This window comes from Nyctereutes procyonoides, unplaced genomic scaffold (assembly GCF_905146905.1).
Source record: "Nyctereutes procyonoides isolate TBG_1078 unplaced genomic scaffold, NYPRO_anot_genome, whole genome shotgun sequence".
In the NCBI taxonomy this organism is placed as follows: Eukaryota; Metazoa; Chordata; class Mammalia; order Carnivora; family Canidae; genus Nyctereutes; species Nyctereutes procyonoides.
The window spans coordinates 16,199,332-16,219,654 of NW_026575142.1; the positions used below are offsets into that span (position 1 = coordinate 16,199,332).

At 39.6% G+C, this 20,323-nt stretch overlaps 1 protein-coding gene across 1 annotated transcript in view; it reads right to left on the reverse strand.

The window, feature by feature from the left end:
- Nucleotides 1-20,323, reverse strand: part of MYO3B (myosin IIIB) — a 384,379-nt gene that overhangs the window by 188,685 nt on the left and 175,371 nt on the right. The window contains exon 22 of the mRNA XM_055307747.1: nt 18,615-18,744. Coding sequence (XP_055163722.1) covers nt 18,615-18,744 — 130 coding nt within the window. The remainder of the gene's footprint in view (nt 1-18,614; nt 18,745-20,323) is intronic.

The following is a 20,323-nucleotide window of genomic DNA, read 5'->3' on the forward strand; positions in this document are numbered from 1 at the left end:
AGAATATTTATCCAGTACTAAAAGGAAACGGAACTATCAAGTCATGAAAAGCCTTGGAAGAACCTTAAATGCACATTACAAAGTGAAAGAAGCCAATCTGAAAAGGCTACATATTGTATGATTCCAATTATATGACATTCTGGAAAAGGCAAAACTATGGCGACGATAAAAAAATCAAGGGTTAAAAAAAGAAAAAAGGTCAAGAGTTGCGGAAAGGAATGAATAGGCAGAGCACAGAAGACTTTCATGGCAGTGAAAATACTCTGTGTGATACCACAATGATGGATACACGTCATTATACATTTGTCACACCAAGTGTGAACCCTAATGTAAATTATGGACTTTGAATAATAATGATGTGTCAATATAAGTTCATCCATTGTAACAAATGTACCGCTCTGATGGAAGATACTGATAGTGAAGGAGTTTATAGATGTATGCGCAGGGGTTATAGGGGAAATCTCCGTTCCTTCCCTTCAAGGTTACTGTGAAGAGAATTGCTCTTAAAAAGTAGTTTTGTTGTTGTTGTTTTTAAAAAGCAACATCATGCTGACCAACAAGTAAATGAGTAACAACTGTGGATGCAAATTACAGTAAAAAAAAAAAAGGTTGACTAGTGTTAGGCTTCCATTCAGCTCTGAAATTCTACCTACAGTTGTAAAATCATAAAAGAAACCTGAAATGGGGAAAATAAGAACGAACAAGATAAAGAGGATAGAACTAAAATCTGCACCATGTCTTGTTTCTTAGCAGTTGGGTAGGCAACAGAAGGAGGAGTGGGCGGTGATGACAGTATGGCTTAGATAAATGGAGCAAGTATAAATGATTTTTACCAAGGCCTGGATATATAATTTGTCAATGCTCTCATCATAGTTGATCACCCTGAGCAACTAGCAATGGTTCTGTTTCTGTGATGTCTTTAGTTACTCCTCCTTCACTTTGCTACTGTGGCTACAGTGAGCTTATTCGGATCTCCAATTTTTATATCACCATTCTTAATACATGAGAGAGGGCATAGAAGTATAGGTATTTCTCCCTCCCTGCAATGTTTTTAAGATTAAGGAATTCAATGTGCTTATCTTCAACATCTTCATAATATATATTCTCCTATGAAAAAAAATCAAGCTTCTTTCAGATGGGATATTAGTAAATACACACCATTTTGAAAAACTGGGTACTAATATGAATGCAATCATCACGTATGTAAATCTTTTTTCTACTGAGTCTCTGTAAGCAACCATGGTTAACTTCTGATCTGTAGTTATCCAAGTCTATTTTTCACATTTACCAATTATTTTGCTTTATTTCAAGGAATGACTATTCCATATCACCTAGCTCCTTTTTTAAAGGACCCAGTCTGCACATCCAAAGTGCACATCTTTGAAAAAAACTACAGAATCCAGAAAATAAGGAAGGGAATACTGAGAAAAAGGCAACCTTCTGCAGGAAACAAAACGTACAACATGCCCAATTGGCCAGCATTATTCATATCTAAGTTATACTGCCATGGGTTTTCTAAACATCTACATATATACCCACATTTCTCTCTTATATACATGATTTTTTGTTGTTACCAATTCATAAAATGGCAGTGCCCAGAAAGTTCTACTGAACCTTATATGGGCCATGGTGTTGAAGGATAAAATTAATCTATTTTTATTTCTTAGGTACAGGCATAGCCTTTTTGAGATCTTAGCCTTATGATACAGACCTTGGGATGCCATAATTACTGACTTTTTTTTTTTTTAAAAGGAACAGAACCTATTAAGAACAAAGGTCAGCAGAAAAGATTATTTCTCTGATGAAGTAACTCTACAAGCATCACAACTCTGTGCTAATTCTAGAGGCTGCAGCTAGAAAGTGCCTGAGTCCTTTCAACTTAATATATAAATATTCTACCTTACACGGGTATTTTTGTTTAGGAATGATTTCTTAAAGACTATAAGCTCTCTGAAGCCACGCAGTATTTCTATTCTCAATCAAGGTTTAAATATTTCTAGAGAATGTCTCATCAAGAAATATTTCTTTACCACCTGCTAAAGACTTGCAAAGTACCTTACACATAGTAGATGCTAACGGAAAATTGTTCACTGAAGATGCTCCAATGCACCAGAACATTTCAGATTATTTCTACCCTTGCCTTCTAGAGATAGATCATATCTACCATCTCCTGTCAAACTTCAGTATCAGATTCTTCCTTCAGTCATCCAAGAATGCCATGGCTCATTATCCTAAGGAGATTAGCAATTGACCGTGAACCATTTTGCAGTTATGTAGCACCATGGATGAGTAATGAATCTGAAACAGATTAATGGTTTAAATGTTTCTAGAGAATGTCTCCTCAAAGCTAAAGATGTTCCTTGATGTAACACTGAAAGCTACCCATGAATCTAATTAACACTGTGTCCTCTCACTGGGGTCTAAGCTCCTTAAGGGAGGACACTAGGTGTATTCTATTTATCACTCTATACCTAGTGGTATATTTAGCAGAGAGTAAGCATGCAAATATACTGAATGAATGAGTGAATAAACTGTGCATTAAAGTTTTATTCAACATTATATCCAACACTCTGAAGAGCAGGCCTCATCTCATTTGCTTCCATGTACCCTCACCTTTTTGCTTGTCTTTGTCCATTGTCCATGCCATGCTCTTTTCATATTTCAGACCTTTTTTTTAAAAAGATTTTATTTATTCATTCACGAGACACACACACAGAGTGAGGGAGAGAAAGAGAGAGAGAGAGGCAGAGACACAGGCAGAGGGAGAAGCAGGCTCCATGCAGGGAGCCTGATGCGGGACTCAATCCTGGGTCCCCAGGATCATGCCCTGGGCCAAAGGCAGGCCCTAAACCGCTGAACCACCCAGGGATCCCCTATTTCAGACCTTTGGCTGAAGTTATTTGAGGTCTGGATTGCAGGGGTGAAATAGTTAAGATTGTGAATTCTGGGGTCAAATCACCTGGGGTTTGTGTCAGCTCTGCCACTTACTGGTTAGTAGTGCCTGAATGAGTTACTTTCTTTGTTTCTGAGTTTTATCATCCAGAGGGCTGGACAAATGTTTATTGAGCTTTGGGAATAAAGTGTTCCTGTTAAATTTATAGTTAACAGAGTTTCAGTGGTGAGTAGAGATGCAGATGTTGCTGGTATAGGGGATTTGATTAGAGCCACATGGAACTCTTAGAGGTCCTAGTTAGCCAAGGAGTTTTAGTTAAAGCCAAATAACTTGATTCAATGACAATTTCTTCAGCATACCTTTTAAGATTTACAAAAATGTTATTAATTAGGGATTCTGGTTAATCAGAGTTTTATAGAATATCCAATTTTCAATTGCCTAGAGCCTCATTAAATGTTGGGTTGGCTGACTAGAGAAGAAAGCAAACAAACTAAGGATTTAAGATTTGAGGGTTTATTTTATTCTCTTTTGTTTAAGATACTATTTTCAAAACACAGAAATCACAAACTCTTAACAGAAAGAAAGACCACAGTACTATGTAACATTACTGTCTTTTTAAAAAATGCACCAGAGATAAGGAAATAAATGAAGAAATCCATTGATTTTACCCTATATTTTTGTTTTATCCCTAAATGAATATTCACCCAAGAAATAACAAAAAATGATATAATTATACCCACACATCACTTAGCTCCAGATCAGAAACGAGTTAACAATTCATTTGAGAATTTTAACATTCGGGACGACTTGGAAGGCTCCGCAGTTGAACATCTGCCTTTGGCTCAGGGTATGATCCGGGTAAGATCACAGAGTCTTCCCTGTGAGAAGCCTGCTTCTGCCTCTCTGTCTCTCATGAATAAATAAATAAAATCTTAAAAAATAAAAAAAGAATTGTAACATTCACTGAATGTTTACAGTGTAGTAGATACTGTGTTAAGTGTGTGAAATGAATTATTTAATGTGGCAATCCTGTGAGCTGTGGTCCCAATACATAAAGAAAGGAAACTGAGGCAAAGAGTGTTCAAGTTTCTTGCCTGAGGTTGGATATCAGCAGTGCAGCGCACTGAGCAGTCAACATTAAGAAAGCCCATCAACTGGGATGGCCTAACTTAAGATTTTGCAGTAGTTTTGGGGTTTTTGATCATATCCAAGGCAGACCACTGAGAAACTGATGGGACTACTTCTGGCCAAACTGACTGAACACAATTGATTTTAGATGATGTCTGGATTTTTTTTTTTTTTTTTGTCATTTACACAACAAACCAGGTCAACCACCCAGTGATCCCACTGATTACCAACCAATTACTATTGTTATGGCTAAACCAAACTTAATCATCTGGAAAACAGTTGATTCAGTTTTTGTGTAATCTGAACTACCCGTGTGAAACTCAAAGACTGGAACAACTTTACTAAAGACAAACCTTAATAAAACCTTAGTGGTCCTCTCTCCTGCTTCCAACTCTCAAGTTCAGTTAAGTGACATTTTATTTAGTTTACTGATGTCTCACATGTGCAAGCCAGTAAAGTTCACAATTGTTACTCCATACAGCTGTGGTTTACAGCTTTTCTTTGCACACAAGCTGGCACCATAGCAAAATGATTAACTTTTATATGCTCCTAACATATGGACCAGACTGTCAGAAGCTAGTCTTATATTCTAAAGAGAAAAATACAGTTTCTATTAATATGACCCAAAATCCTGGGGGAAAAGTGTTAAACTGTGATCCATCTCTAAGTAGAGAGATTATAATTATAATTATAATGGCTTTGTTTCTAATTCATTTGATTTGAAGTGCCTGGAGTTATGTTTTAGTAAGGGAAAGGAGGAGGAGGGTTAAAATGACCTGCAAGCCCCATTATAAAGAGATTTTATAGTAGGATAAATTAATAAACTGTAAATGGCCTTGAAACTTTTTCTCCAATATGAGCTATAGAATAAAAGCAAAGAACCTTTCATCTTAAATGGGAACATATTTCTTTTCTATGAATGAGAAGGATGCTGAGAGAAGAACTTACTTTTCTTGCATTTCTGACCACTTAAAAAGAAAATCACAGCTGCCACGTTCGCTATACTTGACAGGATCATTAAAGAAATAAAACAAAATGTCTCTAAATTGAACTGCCACTTTAAAATAAAATGTACGGTCACTGTCACATTTAGGAGCTATGATAGAACTATTAGTATGTGTTGAGGAAAGATTGTGGATCTGATTCACAATAGATACGTTTCCAATATTAGAGCCATCATCACAACTCATTATTGAGCTCAGTTTTTCCTTCTCAAGAGCATAGCATCAACAGGGTCCCTGGAGCAAAGAAAGCACAAGGAACTTCTGGGAATGGATTTAAAACCCACATGACAAGGTTGCCCTGGAAAAGGAAGTCAGGGAGAAAATTCTCTGATCAGCATTGCCTCAGCAGGTCCCACTTGATTCCTGACCCTCAAGATGCTTTCCACAAAAAGCATTTTCCTGGTTTTGGAAGCTTGTACATTAGAGAGGCATCTCTTGGTATTTCTGCAATAAAGATATGTATTGGATTTTCACAATCAGTATTCCCCACACTTTCCAAGCACGAAAATCTCTCATTCACCTCACACTTCTTTACTTCCACAAACCTAGTGCTTCATGAAACACCTTTTGGGAAACACTGCTCTTACTACTGATGATACAAGAATATTTCTATCTTTGCAAAGAGAGTCAAGGGAAATTTTTAAAGGCTTATACTGGATGGAACTTTGCAAATCCAGAAGAGTGATTTTTCTCATACACAGGAAAATAATCACAAGTCAAATCTGGACATAATAAAATATTGTTTAATGAAGAAACAAGACTTTATTTTCCTTGGGAGGATAAGCAAGAAGAGCTCTATGTCATTTCTGCACTTCTCTTTGAAAGCAGGAACGAGGCACTTCTGTGGCCAGGGCAGTGATTCTTTAGAGCTACAGCCCTTCAATATGGTACCTACTGAGCATGTGAAATGTGGCTAGTCCAAATTAAGATGTGCCATAAGCATGAAACACATACCAGATTTCAAGAACGGAGTACAACAAAGTAAAGTATCACATTAGCAAGATTTATATTGATTTCATATTAAATGACATTATTTTTGATATATTGTGTCAAGATACATTATTAAGATTATTTCATCTTCACCTGTGCTGTAGAGTGTTTATATCCCTCTCCATGTACATGTTAAATCCTAACCCCCAATGTGATGATATACACATGCACCCAAAGCCCCCTGCATGACCATGTTTGTGAGAAGGGAGGTAGGGCCTTTGAGAGGTGATTCATGAAGGCAGAGAGCCCTTAATGGATCACTGTCCTTACAAAAGAGGCCTCAAAAGCTCCCCTAACCCTTCTATCATATGAAGACACAGTAGAAAGGCTCTGGGAACCAGGAAATGGGCTCTCATCAGGCACTAAATCTGCTGACACCTTGAGCTTGGATTTTCTAGCCTCCAAAACTGGAAGAAATAAATTTCTGTTGTTTATAAGCCACCCAGTCTATGGTATTTTGTTATGGCAACCTGAACAGACTACGACAACCTGTTTATTTTTACATTTTAAAGTAATAGAACATTTTATATTACACTGGACTGGATAATTCTATAGACCAATAACCAAAAGAGGGCCCAGTGAAAGCTTTCAAACTCCAGACTGAAGGTTTGGATGAGAGATTATTAGGGGCTTGTCTGTTTGACCTTGAGGTTCCATCTAATTGGGGGACGTTCTTCATACAAACCCCTCAATGTACAGATAGGAAGCTGGTTCAGAGAGTTACACCTAAGGGATATAAGCAACCTATATCTAAGTATCCTGACTTATGGTCCAGGGCTCTTTACTCCACCACAGCTGATGGGGTAGAAGAAACTGAAGGCCAACTTTTTAAAATTAATTAATTAATTAATTAATTAATAAGATTTCATTTATTCATGAGAGAAAGAGAGAGAGAGAGAGAGAGAGAGGCAGAGACACAGGCAGAGGGAGAAGCAGGCTCCATGCAGGGAGCCCAAATTGGGACTCTGGGTCCCCGGTCTCCTGGATCACGCCCTGGGCTGAAGGTGGCGCTGCTAAACTGCTGAGCCACCTGGGCTGCCCAAGGCCAACTTTTAAAAAGGAAAGAAACACTTAGGCTGCTTACATTTAAACACAAAGAAAATAGCACTTGGAGAATGTAAATTCAAAACTTAAAAGCATTCAGGGACAGGGAGAAAAAAACTAGGAGAATTATAAGAGACGCTCTCTGCCCACCACAACCACACTACACATACATTTTGTCATCAGTAAGGCTTTTAGTTGGAAACCATTCACAAAGGATGAGGTAAGAAGGTGTGAAGTTTCTCCCAGGGCTGTCCAGCTGTTTCCGGGACACTTTGCTTCTTCCTCCAGCCTGTCGGAGAGCAAAAGAGGATGCTGTCCCCTGGAACCTCACAGAGGCAGCAGAGGTTGTGGCAGAAAGGTAAGGGAGTTTAGCCACACATCACCTACAGCCCCTAGGATGGCCACATTTCTGAGCAAGTACATGGATCTCACGCTTCCTGAAACAGTCTATACTTTCTGTGTATGCTGTTTGCTTCTGGGACAGCCCACTCCAGCTGGAAAGGAGCTAGAAATCTATTTCAGATGCCAGATATAACAGCAATTACACCTGTACTTCTCTGGTACCTGACTCCAAACAAGGCTTCACACTTGTTCTAGATTCAGATTATGGTATTCTACATGAAGTTCTTCTCTGAATTTCAGAACTTGTTAAAATAGATGTCCTATGATAGTGGGCTTCCAACCAACACCATAAATCACAGGATGGTCCAATATTTCTGATGTGCTTCTAGTGCTCTCAGGACTACCAGGAAATTCTGGTCATAAATTGTACTCCCTGCCTGAAGAGAGACTACTGAGCACCTCCTATGTGCCAGGGGCTTCTCTAGGAGTTGGAAAGTGGAGATAACTACATGGACAAAATCCTATCCTCGTGGAATTTACATTCCAGTGGTGCAAGGGATTGAACCCAACTCAAAACTTCCTGGAGGAGGGGAGGCTAAAAAAAAAGGATTAGGAGGCAGGAGAGTGGTAAGGATGGAAGGTGTGATGATGAGTGTGGGGTTGGGGAACAGAAGTAATTCCTGAAAGTGGAACTCATGTGGACAACGATATGAACTGTGAAGTACTGTGAACACTCCCAACTACATGTTCTATATATAAAATAGAAGACATACTCTCTGTTCTCATGGAGCTGTCTTCTCAGATAGACAAGATGGTTACATGGGACAGAATTGCATAGCTAGGTAGACCAAGCATTGAACTGCAATTCTGATTACAGATCTTTGGAGATGAAGAGCCCATGTAATTAACATTCGCTATTTCTGTTATTCACGAGTGACTAGTCCTATTGAGTGTCACTTGCCCTATCCCTGAAACAAAAATCTGACTTTCACCTGCTCCAGGCTGGGGCTGGGAGGAATCTCCGGTAGTGATGGAAACTGCCAGCCTCCTAGGGTCACATGTGCAGAAAACTTTGTGGTTTTCTGCTGTGCCTAGAACATGAAAACCAGCATATGGAGGCATCTCAGTTTATTGGGGATAAACAAGAAACATACCTGCCTTTTCCTGTCATTTCCCTCACCCACACTGACTCATCTTTCTGTGAGGATGGCAGTTCAGTTCCCTTAACCATATTTCTTCCCTAGTTCATAGATTCTCAGTTATTTTCTGTTATTAAAGATTACTTTTGGTTTTAAAGATTCATTCTTATTTAACTTTTGATATCATACCAATTCAAAGCTCTTTTTCCCATTCTCCCTTTTAGTCCAGAGGGACTGATGGCTTTCATGGCTTGGGGGAGTCTTTTCTCTTCTCCAGATGTTCTCTGGGGTGGCAAAAGGGAGAAAGGAAAGGGGAGAGAGCAGAGCTCTCCTTCCCTGACTGGGTGAGGCTACAAACACTCTCTGGCAGGTCACAGTTGCCCCTGGGGTTTTTAGGGAAAGGTGTAGCCCCAACATGTCCCACAGGTAAGGGCTCATATCAAACAGCTCCCTCAGCTCTTAGTGATCTGTTACTGGTTGCATCGAATTCCCCACCCAAATTCATATTTCAAGTCCTAACCACCAGTATCTTGGAATGTGACTGCATTTGGAGACAGGACCTCTACAAGGTGATTAAGGTCCAATGGGTGAATCCTAATGCAATATAGCTGGTGTCCTTATAAGAAAAAGAAATCAAGATACATAATATACACACAGACCAAGGGGTCACCATGTGAGCAGCCATCGATAAGCCAAGGAGAGAGGCATCAGAAGAAACCAAATCTGCCAACATTTTAATCTTGGACTTCTAGACTCCAGAACTGTCAGACAATAAATTTCTCTTGTTAAAGCCATTTTTGATTTGTGGTGCCTTGTTATGGCAGCTCCTGTAAATTAATACAGAGCCTTAAACTGGGAGTCAAGATTTGGATTTTATCTTTAGCTTCTACCTTACAGAAGTTACCAAGTTATTTAACAAACTTTTATTGAGAGCTTACTATGTACTAGGTATTGCTCTGGGTCCTGGGTATACCGGGGTGAATAAAGACCCATCAGGTCTCTGCTCTCAAGGAGCTTATAGTCTAGCATTGGGGATGGGGGAAGGCGGTGATATATAGATAGATAGGATAATGTTATTATCTGAATGGAGATAGTTAAAAAGGGTAATGTAACAGAGTATGGAAGTGTGGGGCCACTCCCCATTGGGTGAACAGAAAAGGCCTGTCTTCAGAGGTAATATCTGAGTGGGATTCTGGATCACAATATGGAGACAGACCTGTAAAGATCTAGAGACAGAATGTTCCAGGCAGACTGAGAAGCTGGTTGCAGAGTCAGAAAAAGGCTTGGAATATCTGAGGAATAGAAGGAAGACAGAAAGTGAGGGGGTAAAGTTCGAGACATGGGGACAGAGAGAAGGGCAGGGACAGATCATGTAAGAGTCTGTATTTTTTTTAAAGATTTTATTTATTCAAGAGAGACACAGAGAGAGGCAGAGACATAGGCAGAGGGAGAAGCAGACTCCCTGACTCGATCCCAGTACCCTGGGATCATGGCCTGAGTCAAAGGCAGAAACTCAACCACCCAGGAGCCCCAAGAGTTTGTAGAAAAGGAAAGGAGTTCAGACTTTTTTAAAGATATATTTATTTATTAGAGAAAGAGAGTACATGAACAGGGGGGAGAGAGCATGAGAGGGAGAAAGAGGGGAAGCAAACTCCCCACTGAACAGGGCTCATTCTCAGGTCACTTGAGATCATGACCTGAGCTGAAACCAAGAGCTGGATGCTTAACCAACTGAGCCACCCAGGTCTCCCAGGAGTTTGGACTTTATTCTAAATGTGATGAGGGACCATTGGAGGCTTTAAGCAGGGAAGTGAGATGATCAGAGTTACATTTTTGAAAAGACTGTAGTTTTGGCTGTTAGGGTGTAAAAGAAATAGAATTTATTTCAGAGGTTCAGGTAAGAGAAGCTGTAGATGCATCACTCTGCTCTCTGCTTTCATCTTCACGTGGCATCCTCCCTGTGTGGTGTCTCTAGGTCCAAATTTTTCTTTTTTATAATGGCAGCAGTAATATTGGAATAGGGCTTACCTTGGTAACTTCATTTTACCTTGATTACCTCTGTAGAGACCTTATTTCTAAATAAAGTCACATTGTGAAGTATTGGGGCTTTGGACTCCAACATATCTTTTTGGTGGTGGTGGTCAGGAACACAATTTAACATATAACAAGGAGTCAAAAACATGGAAGACACTATGCTGATGAGAATGATTACATTAAGAGGGATAAATAGATGATGCAGAAAAGAGGAATAACTGCATGATCAAAGTCCTTGTGAAAGTGAAAAGGGGAGAAATAGGACAAATAGAGAGCTGGCCTGTAATAAGGGCAGACATAGTTCTGTTGCCATAGGAATGGCAACAGATGTGGGTGGATGGGACAGAAATGGTAACAGCTGCAGGTGGACAGGGAGATTTGGTTTATCTATCATTTATTCAGTAAACATAAACTGAATGGCTATTATATGCCAGGTAGGATGCAGTAATGGACAAACCAGACAAAAATCCCTGTCATCTTGGCACTTACATTATGGTGGAAGAAGGCAGACAACAAACAGGATAAATAAGTAAAGTGTATATGCTATATAAGGTAGTGATAAGAGCTAAGGAGGAAAATAAAACAGGAAATGGGTATATAAAATATTAAGAAGGTTAAAATTTTAACAGGAAAGGCAGGTTTTTTATAAAATACCTAAATAAAATGAAGAAGCAAGCTATGGGTATGTCTTGGGGGAAATATTCTAGATAGAGGTAACAGCAAGTGCAAAGACACCTACATGAAACCTATAGCTAAGCTAACACCATACTTAATGGTGAAAGACTCAATGCTTTCCCCCCAAGATCAGGAACAAAGCAAGGATGTCTCCCCTCTTACCATTTCTATTCAACATTATACTGGAAGTCCTAGCCAGTGAAATAAGGAAGGAAAAGAAATAAAAAGCATTAAGAACGGGAAGAGAAATAAATGTTCTTGTTTATAGACAACATAACTATCTATGTAGAAAATCCCTAGGAATCTAAAAAAGCAAAAACAAAACTCCTAGTGAGTTTAGTAAGGTTATGGGAGATAATGGTCAATCCACAAAAGTCAGTGGTATTTCTGTGTACTAACTAAACAACTGAAAACAAACAAAAAAATGTATACTAGTTCCAAAAGTTGAAATACCTAGGTATAAATCTAACAAAACATGCTTAGCATCTGTATGGTTAAACAAAATACAGATAACTCTTCAACAACATGGGCTGGAGTGTCAAACCCCTACATGATCAAAAATTCACAAATAACTTTTGAATCTCCCAAAACTTATCCACTAATAGGCTACTGTTGATTGGAAACCTTATTGAATAATATGAACAATACATACTATTTTGTATGTTATATATATTCTTAACAATAAAGTAAGCTAGAGAAAAAATGTTACTAGAAAATCATAAAGAAGAAAAAATACATTTATAGTATGGTACTATTTTTATCAAAGACTTTGGCGTATAAGGGGATCCATGAATTCAAACCTATGTTGTTCAAGGGCCAACTGTACTGATTAAGGAAATCAAGTAAGATCCAAACAAACAGACATAACTGTGTTTGTGGACTGAGAGACTCAACATAATAAAGATGTCAATTATTCCCAAATTGGTCTATAGATTTCATGCAATTCCAATCAAAATTGCAGGATTTTGTATAGATATAGACAAACTACTTTGCAAATTTGTATGGAAAGGTGAAGGAACCAAAATAGCCAAAACAATTTTGTTTTTTTTTTTGTTGTTGTTGTTTTTTTAAATATTTTAATTTATTTATGATAGTCACAATGAGAGAGAGAGAGAGAGAGAGAGAGAGAGAGGAGGGAGGGAGGCAGGGACAGGCTCCATGCACCGGGAGCCCGACGCGGGATTCGATCCCGGGTCTCCAGGATCGTGCCCTGGGCCAAAGGCAGGCGCTAAACCGCTGCGCCACCCAGGGATCCCGCCAAAACAATTTTGAAAGAGAAGAATAAAATAGAAGGAATCATACTACTTGTTTTAAGACTTACCATAAAACTGTAATAGTAAAGATAGTGTGATATTGGTGAAGAATTAAGTACACAGATCAAAGAAACAGACTCATACAAATATAAGCACTGATTTCTGACAAATGCTAAAGCAATTCAATGGAGAAAGGGCCATCATTTCGATAGTTTTAGAACAACCCGACATATCAATGGGGAAAAAATAAACCTCAACCTCATACTTCATAAAAAATGAACTCAAAATGGATGCCAGATCTAAATATAGAATGTAAAAGTATTTATTGAGCATCTACTCATACACGGCTCCGTACAGGCATGTGTAGCATACCCTGGTTCTCCCTAGTCAGTCTTTAGCACCCCTGCACAAGTTTTCCTCTCTTACCCTGAAACCTTTCTCTTCAGGAGATCATCCTGACTACCCACAGTGTTTCAGATTGGCATTGGAAGCCCAACCTTGGCTCAGTAGATTGCCATCATTTATCTATCTCGCTTCCTTCCCTCTGCTCCGAGTCCTTTCCTCATGTCCTAGTCACTTAAATATCCCACTGCCTAGCTCTCCTTTCCAGTGCTGTAGACCCTGGCTCAGAATGCCTCATTATTCCCAGACTGCTCAGTTTTCTCTATTCTCCATTAAAACAAACAAACAAAAAACAGAAAACAAAAAAACTCTCCTAAGAAGTCTTTATAATTAAAAGATGTTCTATTGCACACTGACATGTATTTCTGTGACTTTTTTCTGCTATATTTACTTACATAGACCCAGTGCTTATATTGTCCTCATTTATTGATTTACATGCCTATTCAGAATTTACATTATTTTGTGCATACTTATACATTTTAGGATTCGTACTATATGTCCCTGACCATTCGGGTTGGGATTTTCTTTTATTCCTTCTAGAAAGCACCTATGCACAACACCGTATCCAGACAGACCCTGAATATATAATTATCTACTGACTGAAAAATACTGTCAAATTAAATAGAAGCAGGTCTCCGTGTGAGGAGGAACTCACCCCTCAGGGCTTCCTGACCGGGTTGGCTCATTAAAGCTGCTGTTTCAGGAGGAGGCAAGCAGTATCCGTGTCTGTGACCCTGGAACCTTTCATTTAGAGTCAGCTCATCCTGCTAGACCCATTTCTGAACTGCCAGTATGGAGGAGAAGCCATAAGTGGAAAATGAAAACTCAGAGACAGTTACCAAATGACATCCTCTTAAGAGCTGAATGCTCAATTTGGGGAGTTACAGAACCAGGAACAAGCAATATCAAGTATTTCAGCAGTGATGGTGTTAGTCCTTTACAGATATAATGTGAGGGCTCATCCTGCCCCCCTCATCCATAAAAAAAGGGGAACCAGTGGAAGTCAAAGAGAATTTGCTGATTTTCACTTCAAATCAAATTCCAAGGAAACTACCTGCGAGAGCTTGGATAGGAGAAAATAGAACCAAACTCAGTTCTAGATTCTGCGGCAAAACCAGTCTTGGAAGCTCAGAAAATATTCACTCTGGCACTGCTCTTGGTTTTTTTTCTTTTTCCCAAGTTCCTAACTCCTTTAAAACTCCAAACCCCTCCTTGGAAGTCAGAATTCATGATTCAAAGACAGAAATGGATTTTTCAAGTTCCTTTTGAAATTTCTTCTCTTTCTTTCCTTGAGCCTTTTGAACTTTTCTCTAGTTTATTAGTAGCAAGCAGAACGTTCTCCAAACGAGAAAATATGCGATGAAACCTTGTTATAACATCTTTCCTTTTAATGTTTTTCTACCTAGATCATTCAGTTTGAAAAGTCCCAGCTGAAGGGTTAGAAAGCAATGTTGCTGCCACATCAAATTTTCACACATGAAATCATCAGAGAACTTCCTATCAATAGGAAGGATTACAAAGAAAATTTCAGCACGTCTGAAGTGACCCATCTAGAGGCAGGAGAGTGGTCCTGTAAGTCTGAGAATCCCTATTGTCTGCAGCTGCCTCCATGTGCCTGATGGCCAGTGAGTGCCTTGGAACCTGAGTGTGTCAGTCTGTCAGGCACAGGCACCTCTCTTGCCACATGCCGCTGTGTGCCAGAAGAAGGGGCTGCTGCTAAGGGAGCTACAGGGATTTGGGAGGAGCCCAGTATCCTGATGACTCTACACCTCCTGACTTCACAACCCGTTTTTGTTGTTGTTGTTGTTGTTGTTGTTGTTGTTTTTTAACCTTTTCAGTAGTTTGGGATGTACAACATGAACAGGAAAGTGGGTACCGGAACTAGGAGAATGTCAACCTGATTCCTTGCTCTGATTTTATATTATGGTTTCACACAAAGACACAGAGGTTAATCCTTTCAACCTCTTTAAGAGATTAGACCAAGGGGGATCCCTGGGTGGCCCAGTGGTTTAGCACCTGCCTTCAGCTTAGGGTGTGATCCTGAAGTCCAGGGATGGAATCCCACATCAGGCTCCCTGCATGGAGCCCGCTTCTCCTTCTGCCTGTGTCTCTGCCTCTCTCTCTCTGTGTCTGTCATGAATAAATAAATATTTTTTAAAAAAATTAAAAAATAGATTAGACCAAGAACCATTACTTCTGTTTTATAAACACTAATAGAGAGACTGCTACCTGCCCAGCAGCCCAGAGAGGAGGCTTACTTAACCAGACAGGAATGGCAGTTCTCTGATACCTGTCTGGGAAAGCAAAGGGCTGCAGTAGTTTAGCTACCAGGAAACCTCAACTTAACAGAACAGGAAATCTAGGAAAAAGAAAGTTTCTCTTTGCATTTTAAGACATCCTCTCTTTTTGAAAATAACAGTGCTATCGGTGAAACAGAATGCATGTACAGAAAAGTGTGGGAAAGAAATGTACAACATAACAGATATAAAGCCAACATACATGTAACAACCATGAGGACCAGAAGTCAGAGCACTGCCAACATCCTAGAGAGTTATGTTCTCTCGAAACTGAGGAGTCCAACAATGGACCTCTTTTTAAAGTCTGGGGCTATCAGCCTCCAAAGTTTCCAAACTTTGATTTTTTCCCCCTCCTCTTTGTAATTCATCTCCTGAAGAAGTTTGCAAAATACCTATATCTATGTTCATTGAACTCGTGATCCATTTAATTTTAATAAGACAAGTGTTTAAGGGTCTGAAGCAGGATAAAAAATTTAAAAAACACAAGAAAATTGCATTGAAAATATTGGCACATTTGTTTTCAAAATGCCAGGATGTGTAGGACCTCACTTCCAGTCAGAATGCCGAGATATACACGTCTGCTTTCATTTTTTTAAAAGATTTTATTTATTTATTCATAAGAGACATACAGAGAGAAGCAGACACAGGCAGAGAGAGAAGCATGCTCCCCGTGGGAAGCCTGATGCGGAACTCGATCCCAGGACCTTGATCCCAGGAACCGGGGATCACGACCTGAGCCGAAAGCAGACTCTCAACCACTGAGCCACCCAGGTGCCACCCCACATGTCTGCTTTCATAAGGGACATGTGCTGAAACATGTATTTGCAATTTCAGTAAAAACAGCATCAACTATTTCTGTCCAGTAAGGTTCTCCCAACTTCGAAGGCTGTAATATACCAAAACCAAAAAATACAGAATATAGATGCTTTAAAATTTAGCATCTTCATTAATATTCTGACCTTTAACATTGGATGCACAATCTCTTTAGAACTGATGTTTTGAGGGCAAGTATCATCATAAGGACATAGATTCTAGTAAAGCTAAAGGCAAATCCCAGGTGCTTTAGGGCAAAGCCATTTTATCTTTATCTTCTCCTTATTGTCTAAACGGTGTCTTATTATTACAAGCTGTTCTATACATGTTGATTGAAGGCATTTTTATATGAACACTTTCAGAAAAAGAAAACAGAATCATGCTTATTAGTTTTGATGTGTTTCTTTGGCTTCTTAGCTATACTCAAAATGTGCAGAAAATAAAGCTTAGGATTTCAAAAGAAATTATTTCAAATAAATTTCAAAAAAAATTATTATATACAAAATGTGACTCAGGAATACAAGGAAGGAAAACATGTTTGTTTCCAATCTTCTTTGTCACTTTGTTTCCGCCAGGAGGTGTGGAATTCCGTTTGAAGACAAGATTCAGAAAAGGTTACACGATTCAGAAAGCAGGAATACTCCTTCAGGGAAAAGCGAAAAGTAAAAAGCAAAGCAAAAAAAAAAAAAAGCAGAGGTTATCTCTTTGTTTCTGTTCCTCCCCCTTTTAGGCGGTCAAGGGCAAACACAAGGCTTGCTGCAGAGCTTGATTTCTTGCCTCGCGCCACCTAGTGGCCCAAGCTGAGAAATTGTTTTTATTTTGCCAACAGCTGAAAAACTGGAGATTCCAAGGTTTTGAACATTTTTGACAAATTGTTACTCATATTTATGAGACAGTTTAAGTGCCAGCTGACAGGTCATCTGGATATATTCCACTTCAAAGAGTACATTTTAGGAGTATTAATAATGGCTGTATCTTTGCCCTGTACATAAGATGCCTGATAAGACATAAGTGTCTGGTGAGGAACTCCTCACATCTGGCCACTCTGAAACAAATATTTGTAATTTCTGCAAAAACAAAACAAACTACTTCTGTCCAATAAAATTCTCCTACATAAAAACCAAAAAATATAGAATACAGATATTTTTAAATTTAGAAGCTTGATTAATATTCTGACCTCCATCGTAGGATGCACAATCTCATTAGAACCAGTTTGAGGGTAAATATCTTCATAAGGAGATAATGAATCAAATCCTGGCTCTGCCCAAGGGAGGTCTGTAAAGAAAGGTAGAGGAAGCTTTCTCATGGGCACCCTACTATTTTTTGTTGAAAGGAGCATGTTTGAAGAAAGTTAAGAACTGGTTTCATCTTTCTTTCCAAATTAAGATGAAGCAAAGGTTGCAGACTGTGGCTTCTTTCTTAGCCAAGCTTTTCATTCCTTTGCATGTTGCTAAAAATCAGACCTGGCAGCCACTCCCTTTTAGGATACAAAGGCCCCAAACTGGACATGGTTGCCAATGACTTCAAGAAGGATATGGGAAGAAAGAAAAGGAAATTATGAACAATAATAAAGAGACTTCTCCTCCTTCTTTCACAAAAGTGTACCCGCAGCTGTTTCCAGACAAACCCTCAAAACAGAATGCCCTTGAGAGGAAAGCTGTGAGAAGACCTAGTGGGCTGCCCAACCAAAGGCAGCAGATCTCAGGTAAATCAAAGGAACTTGACAGAATGGGAATCTAGGGGATCCCCTGGGTGGCGCAGCGGTTTGGCGCCTGCCTTTGGCCCAGGGTGCGATCCTGGAGACCTGGGATCGAATCCCACATTGGGCTCCTGGTGCATGGAGCCTGCTTCTCCCTCTGCCTGTGTCTCTGCCTCTCTCTCTCTCTCTGTGTGACTATCGTAAATAAATTTTTTTAAAAAATTAAAAAAAAAGAACGGGAATCTATTTGGCAAAACACCAAAGACAGGGAAGTTCGGTTCTTTGGCCCTGATTTCCTGCTTCTAATCCTGAGAACTGACTGAGCAGCTTAACAAAAGCCATTAAGCAGAAGATGACTGTGAGTGGGCAAAGGCCAGGCAGGTAGGCCAGTGATGATGGACCTATTCTAAGTTGGTCAAGAGAATGGGGGGCGGGGTCACTGACTGGGTAGTGAATTGAACCAGGTGATCTCTAAGGACCCCATGACTGGATGACCATTGGATTTACCACATTCCTTTCACTTAGAATCGAATGTGAACAGAAATAATCTTCCCAAAAATTCTAGGTAAAATGAGACCACTGTAGAGGGCTTAGCATGAATTAATGATAATATACGGTTTTATAACTGGAAGAATGAAAAGAGGCAAGCAGAGAAAATGAGAAGCCTGAGTTAATGCTATAAAAAGTATCTCTGTGTTATATATACACTGATGTTGTACAACTAAATTGCAAAAGAAAGTATCACTTTCCTTTTCTTGAATTTAGTTGGATAGACCTTCACCCCTGCTTAAAGTTAAAAATGGTAGTAGTGTAGCCCTGAAAGTACTCAGATACTAACAAGAAAACTCCAGCAGTGCTTGTAGAAGCATCAGGCCCAGGGAGGTCAGGGGGCTCCAAGTACCTGTTTTGGTCAAAGGAATTGAGAAGAGTTGCTGCAGAAGCTTGTTTTCTGACGTTCTCAGGACTACAACCACATCAGCAGGGAGAGTGTCTTTGTTTTTCTCAAGAACCCCAGAAGCATCGTATAATACCTGCAACATGAATAGCAAATAGCAAACTAGCCAGTATCATCCATTGCTGGTGACATTGGAAAAGCTGTCTGAGGTCAGTCATTAATCGACCAATGTAGAGAAATTATCTTGACACAGCCATGCTTTTAAATCCAGACCATGAGATAAGGAGGAAAAAACTGTAATTTTTGACAGGCCAATTTATCTTAACTTCTTGGTCAGGTGCTTTTTGAGGAATAGAGGCATATCAAAGATACATCACATGAGAATAACTATGCACTATATATTGGCCACTATGCGGAAAGCACCCACCCTATGAGGTAAATGCTATTACTATCTCCATTTTACTGGTGGGCAAACAGTGGCTTAACAAGAAGCTGAAATGATATGCTCATGGTCACACATTTCACAAGTAGCAGGCAGGTTTCCAAACCCAGGCAGTCTGGGCTCCGTGCTCATCATCAACTGTACTCTTGCTGCTCCCTAAGGCATTCACAACATGTGAGTGATCACTTAGGGATGCAGAGCCATTTTCAGTTCTCACAACAGAAGGGAGCCAGGTCAGAGGAATTTTAAGGAAGATTCCAGAGAAATAATGAATTCAGGAAAGGGCATTGAGCCCACAAAGAAAACGATCTTGTTTTTCCCCTTAAAATCAAGGAAGGAGAAAAGGGAGAAAGGGAAGATGGGTGAACAGGAAATTGGTATAAAAGGACAGAGAGACAGGGAGGTGCAAGGAAGAGGACAGGAATGGGAGGCGGAGATCAGGATAGATGCGGGTATCCCAGACATGGGGGACATTAACATATGGTCGGACATCAGTGCTGAGGTGGTCTGAAATAGTTAAAAATTGAGTTGCAATTTCAACAAAGATTCAAAACAGATACTATATGCTATGTGGAGAGAAACACAATCTTCTTTGCTTATATTAGAACTGCCTTTCAACCAACCTCCAGTCAGGTAAAATTAATTTCAACACCATGATATGAATATAAAAAAACAACTTCAACAAATCTTAAATGAACAAAATCCCAAATGCCTTTTGTTGGACTCCTACCCTGTTTGTGGGACCCAGGTCCTCAGCAGACCCCACCAGAACCAATGAGCTATGATTCCAATGACTCCTTTGAGAGTAACTCTGAGCAAAGAGCTATTGGTTGCAGAACCAGAGAATTTCCTAAATTAGTCACTCCTCTGCTTCAGGAACTTGAAATGAGACTGAGGCATAAATTAAGAAAGATGGAAATTTCAGTTAGTGTTATACAAGTTTAACATCAAAGAGAATTTTTTCCCTTTTTATCTAGACAGTTTTGGTGCCCTGTAGCCACATATAGTTAAAGTGCTAAAAACTGAGCCCCACTATGATATTAACCCTCCTCTGTTAACCTGCACATTTCCAAGGGACTTCAGAATATACACATTGTCCGCTAACCGCTGCAAACGCTACACTGTATCTTCTCTCTGGAGAGCTGTCACTTCTAGGACAAACCTCAGGTGAGAAGCAGATGGAAGCTCCATAGCCACCCCAGCAAGAAACTGCTTTTTTACCAGGGGCGACTTTCTGTGAGCAGCACCACTGAGAAAGTTTGGGAATTATGAT